Source organism: Oncorhynchus keta, chromosome 7 (assembly GCF_023373465.1).
Source record: "Oncorhynchus keta strain PuntledgeMale-10-30-2019 chromosome 7, Oket_V2, whole genome shotgun sequence".
In the NCBI taxonomy this organism is placed as follows: domain Eukaryota; kingdom Metazoa; phylum Chordata; class Actinopteri; order Salmoniformes; family Salmonidae; genus Oncorhynchus; species Oncorhynchus keta.
In genome coordinates this window covers 20,071,208-20,084,236 of record NC_068427.1, presented here as the reverse complement: position 1 = coordinate 20,084,236, position 13,029 = coordinate 20,071,208, and the positions used below count along the sequence as shown (strand labels likewise).

General features: G+C 42.6%; 1 protein-coding gene across 8 annotated transcripts in view; it reads left to right on the top strand.

Moving 5' to 3' along the window:
• The first annotated feature begins 672 nt into the window (after positions 1 to 672).
• LOC118386128 (immunoglobulin-like domain-containing receptor 2) overlaps positions 673 to 13,029 on the top strand; it is a 33,936-nt gene continuing 21,579 nt past the window's right edge. For 6 of the 8 annotated variants that reach the window (XM_035773576.2, XM_035773579.2, XM_035773578.2 and 3 more), the window contains exon 1: positions 673 to 838. In XM_035773576.2, coding sequence (XP_035629469.1) covers positions 772 to 838 — 67 coding nt within the window. In that variant the 5' untranslated portion in view covers positions 673 to 771. The remainder of the gene's footprint in view (positions 839 to 13,029) is intronic. The other 2 variants (XM_035773582.1, XM_035773581.1) reach the window with 2 other exon arrangements.

The following is a 13,029-nucleotide window of genomic DNA, read 5'->3' as shown; positions in this document are numbered from 1 at the left end:
GATAGAGATAGATAGATAGATAGATAGTGTGTGTGTGTGTGTGTGTGTATATATATATATATATATATATATATATATATATATATCTCAATGGTTGCGACCCCATGTGGTCATTAACTGTTAGAAGTATGTGTGTAATTATGGAATGGTTTTGACTCTGTGCTATCTTTTAATTATTTGTTTGTGATGAAAGTAGGCCTACATCCTTTTTATTTGATAAAGCACTGATTTATTAATTAATTTGTTTTAATATTTGCTAGTCATTATGCCAATCAATAAATTAAGTCTTGTTATGAATGATTCATGGAAATGTAATGAAAATATTTATGTAATTTAATAACTTTTAATAACGTTTTTATTATAGAGCATTTACTGATAATAAAGTGAAGGAAAAACTGAACTAAAGGATTATTCTTGTTTACATTTTTTACATTTTAAAGGATCACACCGGAGTTAGTATGACCTGATTTTATATAAAAATAAAATATTTTCAATTGACGTTTTTGGAGACCAGTTTAGATGTAATGTTTTTAATCACAAATCTATTTAAACGCGTGCATGTACGATTATTCTAGGTAAAAGGGTGGTAAAACATTTTAAAACATTTATTTGTTGGAGTGCAGTTGGAACTCACCCGCTGGTGAAGTGGTACACTCCCCCTGGTCTCGGACTGACACTTCGGCTCTCCCGGTTTATTCTTGTGCGCACTCAACGGACCAAAGAATGAGGCGAACAATGGGCAGGACGAACATTTGGATTAATTCTATCTGAATGCGACACTTTTTATCCGAAAAAATGAGTTGGCTGTTAGGTCGATGGATTATTTTTTGCATAACAGGTAAATGTTTTTTTCTTTACTCACTCAGCATGTTGTTTTGTCATCTGTCTGCGAAAGCCGTAGATGCAGCCAGCAACAGTTTGACCCCTTCACTTTATTCCAGCAGCTAACGGGTCTACCTTTACAGTAGGCTACGATCTCAAAAGTCAACATGACTTTTGGATTCCCTTCATTTTTATAAACATACTTTTGTTTGCCCACTTGTTGTGTTGGGGGATTAGTCTGATTTGCTTTATTTTTGAACCTGTGCAGTGATGTGCCTTAGGTAGTCTACTCTTGTTTTTCCTCTATTGTTTTTTGTCCTAAATTACAGGAGGAATGTGTGGAATGAGGACGCTAGTGAACACGTTTATTCTTAATATATTTTGTAATTGTGGGTTGGTTTGTGTGCATGGCTTATCTGTAAACAATACTCTAGTCTCAGTATGAGTTCCCCGTCAAAATAAAGGTGAAATAGAAAATAGAAGGTCCCGTTATGCCTGCACCCCAATGACTCACATACACATTTAATAGGCAGAGATATGCTGGTCCTCTATTATAACACACATAGAACTCTCATTCTGAGAGCCCAATTTCCCACCTTTTTGATTTTGTAAATTAATATCAAATGTAACCATTATTTAATTCTGTATTTTGAAGAGGTTTTTCTGTAGACCTATACAAGAACAAAAAAAGTCCTCTAGGGAGTCAAATCAGTGTGTTGGAATGCCTGGCAAGAAAACGTGTCAGTTGTTTGCAAGGAAAGGGCCTGATGTGGTCAGGAAGCATGGTGTGACTCAGAACTTTGACCAAGAAGAGCCTAGTAGACTGGTTAAACTATAACCAGTTTGTGTTGTCTACTCTTCAAGAAAAGAGAACATGATTTGATTGTGTAAAAAAAGAACACTATTTGATGGTGTATGGTACAGTGGCTTACGAAAGTATTCACCCCCTTGGCATTTTTCCTATTTTGTTGCCTTACAACCTGGAATAAACATTTATTTTTGTATCATTTGATTTACAAAACATGCCTACCACTGAAGATACAAAATATTTTTTTTGTGAAACAAACAAGAAATAAGACCAAAAAACAGAACTTGAGCGTGCATAACTATTCACCCGCCTCAAAGTCAATACTTTGTAGAGCAACCTTTTGCAGCAATTACAGTTTGTCCAGCTTAAACTGGTCCTATGAACATATACTCCAATCTCCACTGTGGAGCTTTGCAGCTCCTTCGGGGTTATTTACATTTACATTTAAGTCATTTAGCAGACGCTCTTATCCAGAGCGACTTACAAATTGGTGCATACACCTTGTGACATCCAGTGGAACAGCCACTTGCATCTAAATCTTTTTTTTTTTTTTTGAGAAGGGGGGGTGAGAAGGATTACTTACCCTTACTTACCCTATCCTAGGTATTCCTTGAAGAGGTGGGGTTTCAGGTGTCTCCGGAAGGTGGTGATTGACTCCGCTGTCCTGGCGTCGTGAGGGAGTTTGTTCCACCATTGGGGGGCCAGAGCAGCGAACAGTTTTGACTGGGCTGAGCGGGAACTGTACTTCCTCAGTGGTAGGGAGGCGAGCAGGCCAGAGGTGGATGAACGCAGTGCTCTTGTTTGGGTGTAGGGCCTGATCAGAGCCTGGAGGTACTGAGGTGCCGTTCCCCTCACAGCTCCGTAGGCAAGCACCATGGTCTTGTAGCGGATGCGAGCTTCAACTGGAAGCCAGTGGAGAGAGCGGAGGAGCGGGGTGACGTGAGAGAACTTGGGAAGGTTGAACACCAGACGGGCTGCGGCGTTCTGGATGAGTTGTAGGGGTTTAATGGCACAGGCAGGGAGCCCAGCCAACAGCGAGTTGCAGTAATCAAGACGGGAGATGACAAGTGCCTGGATTAGGACCTGCGCCGCTTCCTGTGTGAGGCAGGGTCGTACTCTGTGGATGTTGTAGAGCATGAACCTACAGGAACGGGACACCGCCTTGATGTTAGTTGAGAACGTCAGGGTGTTGTCCAGGATCACGCCAAGGTTCTTAGCGCTCTGGGAGGAGGACACAATGGAGTTGTCAACCGTGATGGCGAGATCATGGAACGGGCAGTCCTTCCCCAGGAGGAAGAGGAGCTCCGTCTTGCTGAGGTTCAGCTTGAGGTGGTGATCTGTCATCCACACTGATATGTCAGCCAGACATGCAGAGATGCGATTCGCCACCTGGTCATCAGAAGGGGGAAAGGAGAAGGTTATCTTTGGTCTCTTTGTTGCCTCTGATTAATTTCCTCCTTGGTGGGCAGCCCTCTCTTGGCAGGTTTGTTGTGGTGCCATATTATTAAAATATTTTAATAATGGATTTAATGGTGCTCCATGGGATGTTCAAAGTTGCAGATATTTTTTTATAACCCAACCCAGATCTGTACTTCTCCACAACTTTGTCCGTGACCTGTTTGGATAGCTCCTTGGTCTTCATGGTGCCGCTTGCTTGTTCAGGTCATGGATGAACTGGGATGGTTTCAGCTTCCAGGAATTGTGAACAGATCTTTGAAATGGAGCTGTGCATTATCATGCTGAAACATGGCGTGATGGCGGTGGATGAATGGGACAACAATGGGCCTCACTATCTTGTCAAGGTATTGCTGCATTCAAAATGCCATTGATAAAATGCAATTGTGTTTGTTGTCCGTAGCTTATGCCTGCCCAAACCATAACCCCACCGTCACCATGGGTCACTCTGTTCACAACATTGACATCAGCAAAGCGTTTGCCCACGTGACGCCATACACACTGTCTGCCATCTGCCCGGTACAGTTGAAACCGGGATTCATCCGTTTAGATCACACTTCTCCAGCGTGCCAGTGGCCATCGAAGGTGAGTATTTGCCCACTGAAGTTGGTTACGACGGCGAACTGCAGTCAGGTCAAGACCCTGGTGAGGATGACGAGCACGCAGATGAGCTTCCATGAGACAATTTATGCATAAACTGTCAGAAACAATTTGGTTGTGCAAACCCACAGTTTCAACAGCTGTCCGGGTGGCTGGTCACAGACAGCCACACAGGTGAAGAAGCCAGATGTGGAGGTCCTGGGCTGGTGTGGTCTGCGTATTGTGAGGCCGGTTGGACAAACTGGCCAAGTTGTCGAAAAAAGCATAGGAGGCAGCTTATGATAGGGAAATGAACATTAAATTCTCTGGCAATAGCTCTGGTGGACAATCCCTCAAGTCAGCATGGCAAATGCACAAGCTCTCAACTTGAGACATCTGTGTCATTGTGTTGTGTGACAAAACTGCACATTTTAGAGTTGACTTTTATTGTCCCAAGCAGGTCCACCTGTGTAATGATCATGCTGTTTAATCAGCTTCCTGATATGCCACACCTGTCAGGTGGATGGATTATCTTGGCAAAGGAGAAAAGATCACTAACGGGGATATAACCAAATTTGTGCACAACAGTTTAGATAAATATGTTTTTTGTGCTTATGGAACATTTTATTTCTGCTCATGAAACATGGGACCAACACTTTGCATATTGCATTTATATTTTTGTTCAGTACAGTTAAGTGTTTCTGGTAATTTGTTGTGAATTTGGATTAGGAAATGTATGTTTTGAGTTGAATCAGGATCATACAGTACATTCAGTAAGTATTCAGACCCTTGACTTTCTCCACATTGTTAAGTTACAGCCTTGTTCTAAAATTGATTCAAATGTTGTTGTTTTCGGTAATCAATCTACAAAAAAAGCAAAAACAGGTTGGTATTTTTTTGCAAAAAAAAGAAATACCTTTATTCACATACTTTGTTGAGTAAAGGGTAAAGTGGTTAGAGCGTTGGGCCAGTAACTGAAAGGTTGCTAGATCAAATCCCCGAGCTGACAAGGTCTGTTGTTCTGCCCATGAACAAGGAAGTTAACCGACTGTTCTATTTTATTATTTTTATTTTATTTATATATTTTTTTATTCAACCAGGCAAGTCAGTTAAGAACAAATTCTTATTTTCAATGCCTGTTCAGGGGCAGAACGACAGATTTGTACGTTGTCAACTCGGGGGTTTGAACTCGCAACCTTCCGGTTACTAGTCCAACGCTCTAACCACTAGGCTACCCTGCCGCCCAATGACGGCCTGTTCCTAGGCCATCATTGTAAATAGAAGTTAACTTACTTGCCTAGTTCAAAAAAACGTATCTATATATACAGTGGGGAGAACAAGTATTTGATACACTGCCTATTTTGCAGGTTTTCCTACTTACAAAGCATGTAGAGGTCTGTAATTCTTTTCATAGGTACACTTCAACTGTGAGAGACAGAATCTAAAACAAAAATCCAGAAAATCACATTGTATGATTTTTAAGTAATTAATTAGCATTTTATTGCGTGACATAAGTATTTGATACATCAGAAAAGCAGAACTTAATATTTGGTAAGGAAACCTTTGTTTGCAATTACAGAGATCATACGTTTCCTCTAGTTTTTGACCAGGTTTGCACACACTGCAGCAGGGATTTTGGCCCACTCCTCCATACAGACCTTCTCCAGATCCTTCAGGTTTCGGGGCTGTCGCTGGGCAATACGGACTTTCAGCTCCTTCCAAAGATTTTCTATTGGGTTCAGGTCTGGAGACTGGCTAGGCCACTCCAGGACCATGAGATGCTTCTTACGGAGCCACTCCTTAGTTGCCCTGGCTGTGTGTTTCGCGTCGTTGTCATGCTGGAAGACCCAGCCACGACCCATCTTCAATGCTCTTTCTGAGGGAAGGAGGTTGTTGGCCAAGATCTCGCAATACATGGCCCCATCCATCCTCCCCTCAATACGGTGCAGTTGTCCTGTCCCCTTTGCAGAAAAGCTTCCCCAAAGAATGATGTTTCCACCTCCATGCTTCACAGTTGGGATGGTGTTTTTGGGGTGGTATTCATCCTTCTTCTTCCTCCAAACACGGCGAGTGGAGTTTAGACCAAAAAGCTCTATTTTTGTCTCATCAGACCACATGACCTTCTCCCATTAATTCCTCTGGATCATCCAGATGGTCATTGCCAAACTTCAGACGGGCCTGGACATGTGCAGGCTTGAGCAGGGAGACCATGCGTGCGCTGCAGGATTTTAATCCATGATGGCGTAGTGTGTTACTAATGGTTTTCTTTGAGACTGTGGTCCCAGCTCTCTTCAGGTCATTGACCAGGTCCTGCCGTGTAGTTCTGGGCTGATCCCTCACCTTCCTCATGATTATTGATGCCCCTCGAGGTGAGATCTTGCATGGAGCCCCAGACCGAGGGTGATTGACTGTCATCTTGAACTTCTTCCATTTTCTAATAATTGCTCCAACAGTTGTTGCCAACTCACCAAGCTGCTTGCCTATTGTCCTGTAGCCCATCCCAGCCTTGTGCAGGTCTACAATTTTATTGCTGATGTCCTTACACAGCTCTCTGGTCTTGGCCATTGTGGAGAGGTTGGAGTCTGTTTGATTGAGTGTGTGGACAGGTGTCTTTTATACAGGTAACGAGTTCAAACAGGTGCAGTTAATACAGGTAATGAGTGGAGAACAGGTGGGCTTCTTAAAGAAAAACGAACAGGTCTGTGAGTGCCGTAATTCTTACTGGTTGGTAGGTGATGAAATACTTATGTCATGCAATAAAATGCAAATTAATTAATTACTTAAAAATCATACAATGTGATTTTCTCTCACAGTTGAAGAGTACCTATGATTAAAAAATACAGACCTCTACATGCTTTGTAAGTAGGAAAACCTGCAAAATCGGCAGTGTATCAAAAACTTGTTCTCCCCACTGTATATATAAAAAAATACCTTTGGCAGCGATTACAGCCTCGAGATTCTTCACCGTAGGGATGGTGCCAGGTTTTCTCCAGACGTGACGCTTGGCATTCAGGCCAGAGAGCTCAAACTTGGTTTCATCAGACCAGATCATCTTGTTTCTCATGGTCTGAGAGTCCTTTAGGTGAATTTTGTCAAACTCAAAGTGGGCTGTCATGTGCCTTTTACTGAAGAGAGGCTTCTGTCTGGCCACTCTACCATAAATGCCTGATTGGTGGAGTGCTGTAGGGATGGTTGTCCTTCTGGAAGGTTCTCCCATCTCCACAGAGGTACTCTGAAGCTCTTTCAGAGTGACCATTGTGTTCTCGGTCACCTTCACCCCCAATTGCTCAGTTTGGCTGGGCGGCCAGCACTAGGAAGAGTCTTGGTGGTTCCAAACTTCTAACATTTTAAGAGTGATGGAGTCACTTCAAAGCTTCAGAAATTTGTTGGTACCCTTCCCCAGATCTATGCCTTGACACAATCCTGTCTCAGAGCTCTACAGACAATTCCTTCTACCTCATGGCTTGGTTTTTGCTCTGACATGCACTGTCAAATGTGGGACCTTAAATAGACAGGTGTGTGCCCTTCCAAATCATATCCAATCAAATGAATTTACCACAGGTGGACTCTAATCAAGTTGTAGGAACATCAAGGGTGATCAATGGAAACCAGATGCACCTGAGCTCAATTTCAAATCTCATAGCAAAGGGTCTGATTACTTATGTAAACAAGGTGTTTCTGTTTTTAATCTTTAATACATTTGCACAAATTTCTGTAAACCTGTTTCAGCGTTTGTCATTATGGGGTATTGTGTGTAGATTGATGAGGGACATTTTTTATTTAATCCATTTTTGAATAAGGCTGTAAGGTCACAAAATGTGGGGCCTGAATACTTTCTGAATGCACTGTAGGTATAAATGTATTTTTGTTATGTCACACTTGTGAGTATTTTTAGAGGTTTATAAATATGTGTTTTGGAGTGCCAAGTTAAATGCACGGACAGTTTTGTGTTGTTCTCTGTTAGAGAGATGCTGAGACAGGCTGACACCTTGGATCAAAGGTCCCAGAATATTTTTTGATGTGTGAATCATGAGGTTACCAAGGTGTCCCACCCTGTCTGTTCTTTCTGTCCCTCTTTCTTTCTCCTCCTCGCTAGAATATAATAAACTCTTCTTCAAATCTCTAACCGCTAATTGGCTGTTCACTGGGCCTGATGAGATAATCTCATTGGTTGGAGTCCTCACATCCCCCTCCTCCATTCTGTTGTCCCCATACAGGGCCTTCATAAATTAATAATACCCCTTGACTTATTCCACATTATGTTGTATTACAGCCTGAATTTTTGCAAATGTATTGAAAATTAAAATCTGAAATATCTCATTTACATTCAGTACCAGTCAAAATATTGGACACAGCTACTCATTCAAGTTTTTTAAAACTATTTTCTACATTGTAGAATAATAGTGAAAACATCACAACTATTAACTAACACATATGGAATCATGTAGTAAAAAAGTGTTAAGCAAAAATATATTTTAGATTTTAGATTCTTCACCCTTTGCCGTGATAACAGCTTTGCACACTCTTGTTATTCTCTCAACCAGCTTCATGGGGTAGTCACTTGGAATGCTTTTCCAACAGTCTTGGAGTTCCCAAATATGCTCAGCACTTGTTGCCTGCTTTTTATTCACTCTGCGGTCCAACTCATCCTAAATCATCTCAATTGGGTTGAGGTCAGGTGATTGTGGAGGCCAGGTCATTTGATGCAGCACTCCATCACTCTCCTTCTTGGTCAAATAGTCCTTACACAGCCTGGAGGTGTGTTGGGTTATTGTGCTGTTGAAAAACAAATGATAGTCCCAATAAGCGCAAACCAGATGGGTTGGCGTATCACTGCAGAATGCTGTGGTAGACATTGTTACGTTCCCCAGTTTCTGTGTTGTAGTTTGTGTAATCGAGTGTGTTTCAGGAGATGGCTTCCTGAAATCCCCCAGCAGCTGATTGGTCGACTCCACGATTAATTGGAGAGCTGACCCCGCCCCCTCATCAAGAGGGCAATTGGCTATTGGCCGTTCTTTTGCACCAGGCGTGTGTAGCAACATGCTGGTTAAGTGTGCCTTGAATTGTAAATAAATTACAGACAGTGTTACCAGCAAAGCACCCCCACACCATCACACCTCCTCCTCCATGCTTCACGGTGGGAACCACACATTTGGAGATCATCCGTTCACCTACTCTGCATCTCACAAAGACACAGCGGTTGGAACCAAAAATCTCACATTTGAACTCATCAGACCAAAGGACAGATTTCCACCAGTCTAATGTCCATTGCTCGTGTTTCTTGGCCCAAGCAAGTCTCTTCTTCTTATTAGTGTCCTTTAGTAGTGTTTTTTTTTTTGCAGCAATTCGACCTTGAAGGCCTGATTCACACAGTCTCCTCTGAACAGTTGATGTTGAGATGTGTCTGTTACTTGAACTCTGTGAAGCATTTATTTGGGCTGTAATTTCTGAGGCTGGTAACTCTAATGAACTTATCCTCTGTAGCAGAGGTAAATCTGGGTCTTCCATTCATATGGCGGTCCTCATGAGAGCCAGTTTCATCATAGCGCTTGAGGGTTTTTGCGACTGCACTTGAAGAAACTTTCAAAGTTCTTGAAATTTTCCACATTGACTGACCTTCATGTCTTAAAGTAATGATGGACTGTCATTTCCCTTTGCTTATATTAGCTGTTCTTGCCATAATATAGATTTGGTCTTTTATCAAATAGTGCTATCTTCTGTATACCACCCCTACCTTGACACAACGCAACTTATTGGCTCAAATGCATTAAGAAGGAAAGAAATTCCACAAATTAAGTTTTAACAAGGCCCACCTGTTAATTGAAATGCTTTCTACATTATTCCATATGTGTTATTTCATAGTTTTGATAGTTATTGTACAATGTAGAAAATAGTAAAAAACGAAGAAAAACCCTTGAATGAGTAGGTTTGTCCAATCTTTTGACTGGTACTGTAAGTATTCACACCCCTTTGCTTTGACACTCCAAATTGAGCTCAGATGCATCCAATTTCTACAACTTGATTGGAGTCCTGTTGCCAATTAAAACATTTTGGGACATGATTTAGAAAGAAACACCTGTCTATACAGTATAAGATCCCACAGTTGACAATTCAGAATGTCAGAGCAGAAAATATACCATAAAGTCCAAGGAACCGTCCGTAGATCTCCAAGATAGAATTGTGATGAGGCATATATCTGTGGAAGGGTATAAAACTACTTCTAGTGTGTTGAAAGTTTCCAAGAGCGCAGTTTCTATTATTGGGAAATGGAAAAAATATGTAACTACCCAGACTCTGCCTAGAGCTGAACGTTCGACCAAACTGAGCAACCGGGCAAGAAGAACCTTGGTCAGGTCGGTGACCAGAACCCAATGACCACTCTGACAGAACTACAGAGTTCCTTGGCTGAGATAGGAGAACATGCCAGAAGGACAAAAGTCTCTACAGCACTTCACCAATCTGGGCTTTATGGGAGAGTGGCAAGACTGAAGCCCTTCCTGAGAACAAGGCACATGATAAGCACTCCTGGAGTTTGCAAAAAGGCACATGAAAGACAGATTATTAGGCAAAAGAATCTGTGGTCTGATGAGACAAAAATGTAACTCTTTGGCCTGAATGCAAAGTGCTATGTCTGGAGAAACCAGACACAGCTCCTCATCCGTCTAACAACATCCCTACTGTGAAGCATGGTGATGTCAGCTTCATGCTATGGGGTGCTTTTCAGCAGCAGGGACGGGGAAACTGGTAAGGATAGAAGGAAACAATAAATGGAGCCAAATACTTGCAAATCCTTGATGAGAACCTGCTCATAGTACAAATGAGCTTTGAGGGGGGCGAAGGTGTACATTCCAACAGGACAATGACCCCAAGCATACAGCCAAAACTGTATGGCTTCAGAAAAAAGAATGTGAAAGTCCTTGCTTAGACTTGAATCCAATTGAAAATGTGTGGAAAGACTTGAAGATTGCTGTTCACCGTCGCTCCCAATCTAACTTAACAAGGAAGAATGGGAGAGAATCTCCAAATCCAGAAGTGCAAAGCTGATTCAGTAATACCCAAGATGACTCAAAGCTGTAATCACAGCCAAAGGTGCTTCTACAATGTATTGACTCATTTGTGAATACTTATGTAAATGCGATATTTCTGTCTTTCATTTTCAATACATTTGCAAAACATTCTAGCAACATCCTTTCACTTTGTTATTATAGGGTATTGTGTGTAGGTTAGACAGGTGAGAAAAAAAATATTGAATTCATTTTGAATTCCGGCTGTAACACAACAACATTTGGAATAAGTCAAGGGGTATGAATACTCTCTGAAGGCACTGTAGGATTATACTAATTCCAAACAATGCGCTGGACCATGAACAAAAGGACTAAGGGAGGGCCACATTTACCCCACGGGAAGAATTTAGAAGCACTCTCTCCTCCATCTTTCTTTTTCTCCAACCCTCTCATATTTAAAATAAAAATATATATATATAAAGAACAGAACTGCCACTTTTCTCTCTCTCTCATTTGTTTTGCACTGACCAGAGGTAACTGACATCTACCTCTGACTCTGTAGGAGGAGTTGGTGAACCGTTGGTGCAGGGTCAGATATTTATTTAGCTTGAGCCTAGATCTGTTGTTAGCCGCAACTTCTAATTGGAGCTCTGTAGGAAATTTGAATGCCATAATCATGAATCGCCCTGGCTCCTCTTTAGTACAAAGTAGGAATCTCAATCTGTGTAAAACTGCATCCCCTCCTTGTCTCATTCCCTTCATCTGCACTAAACTGAAAACTTGGGAAAGTGCTGCTAAGGAGAGGGCCACTGTGTAGAACCGCTTGCTGTGATTTCCTCTTTTCTTGGAAATGTTTGGAGTGAGTTCCTGCTGCATGCCCCACCTAGACTGGCTGCAGAGTATACTGCTCTGGCCACAACCCCCTCACTGTTCCCATTTATCATGACAACCCCCTACGTTCCTACTACAGTCCTGCCCCTGCCCCCCACACACGGCGGAATGTAACCTCTGTGACCTCCCGTATACTGGAGAGAGGAGCCCCCCCCCATCTAGATACTGTGCAAGTCACCACTTGGCAATCTCCCTGTTGGGGATTTAATTTAAATTTTTATTTAACTAGGGAAGTCAGTTAAGAACAAATTCTTATTTACAATGACGGCCTACCCCGGCAAACCCAGACGACGCTGGGCCAATTGTGCGCCGCCCTATGGGATTCCCAATCACAGCCAGATGTGATTCAACCTGGATTTGAACCAGGGACTGTAGTGTCACCCCTTGCATTGAGATGCAGTGCCTTAGACACCTGCGCCACTCAAGAGCCCAGTTGGAGTCATCATTACGCATACACACACACACCCACAAACGGTTCTCAGTAGAGTCAGACCAGATGTTTTTAGGCGTTGGTGAAATCAGGTCATCACTTCCACAACAGATACAGACCCGCTCCTGAGTTTTGTGGTTTAGTTAACTGAGAGGATCCTTCTGGAATCCCCCTTAACCTGTTGGATGTGCAAGGGAGAGTAGGGTATGAAAGGGAGAGTTGGACTGCTGTGGGCTCTACTATGGGTAGAGGCTAAGTGGTGTTGGACTGGGTGCTTCTCAAAGCTGGTGTTGGAGAGCGTTCAACTGTAAAGTCTAATCTCCTTACCATTTGCATGTTTCTCTGGCTATTCAAAAGATACAATACATGGCCAAAAGTATGTGGACACCTCTTCAAATGAGAGGATTAAGCAACTTCAGCCACACCCATTGCTGACAGGTGTATAAACTCGAGCACACAGCCATGCGATCTCCATAGACAAACATTGGCAGTAGAATGGCCTTACTGAAAAGCTCAGTGACATTCAGTGTGGCACCATCATAGGATGCCACCTTTCCAACAAGTCAGTTTGTCAAATTTCTGCCCTGCTAGATCTGCCCCGGTCAACTGTAAGTACTGTTATTGTGAAGTTGAAACATCTCAGAGCAACAACGGCTCAGCCGCGAAGTGATAGGCCACAGAAGCTCACAGAACTGTGCTGAAGGGTGTAAAAATTGTACTCGGTTACTGAGTTCCAAACTGCCTCTGGAAGCAAAGTCAGCACGAGAACTGCTCGCCGGTAGCTCGATGAAATGGGTTTCCATGGTCGAGCAGCCGCATACAATAAAATCACCATGCGCAATGCCAAGCGTCGGCTGGAGTAGTGTAAAGCTCGCCGCCATTGAACTCTGGAGCAGTGAAAACGTGCTCTCTGGAGCGATGATTCATGCTTCACCATCTGGCAGTCCGACGGACGAATCTGGGTTTGGCGGATGGCAGGAGAACACTACCTGCACCAATGCATAGTGCCAACTGTAAAGTTTGGTGGAGGAACAATGGTC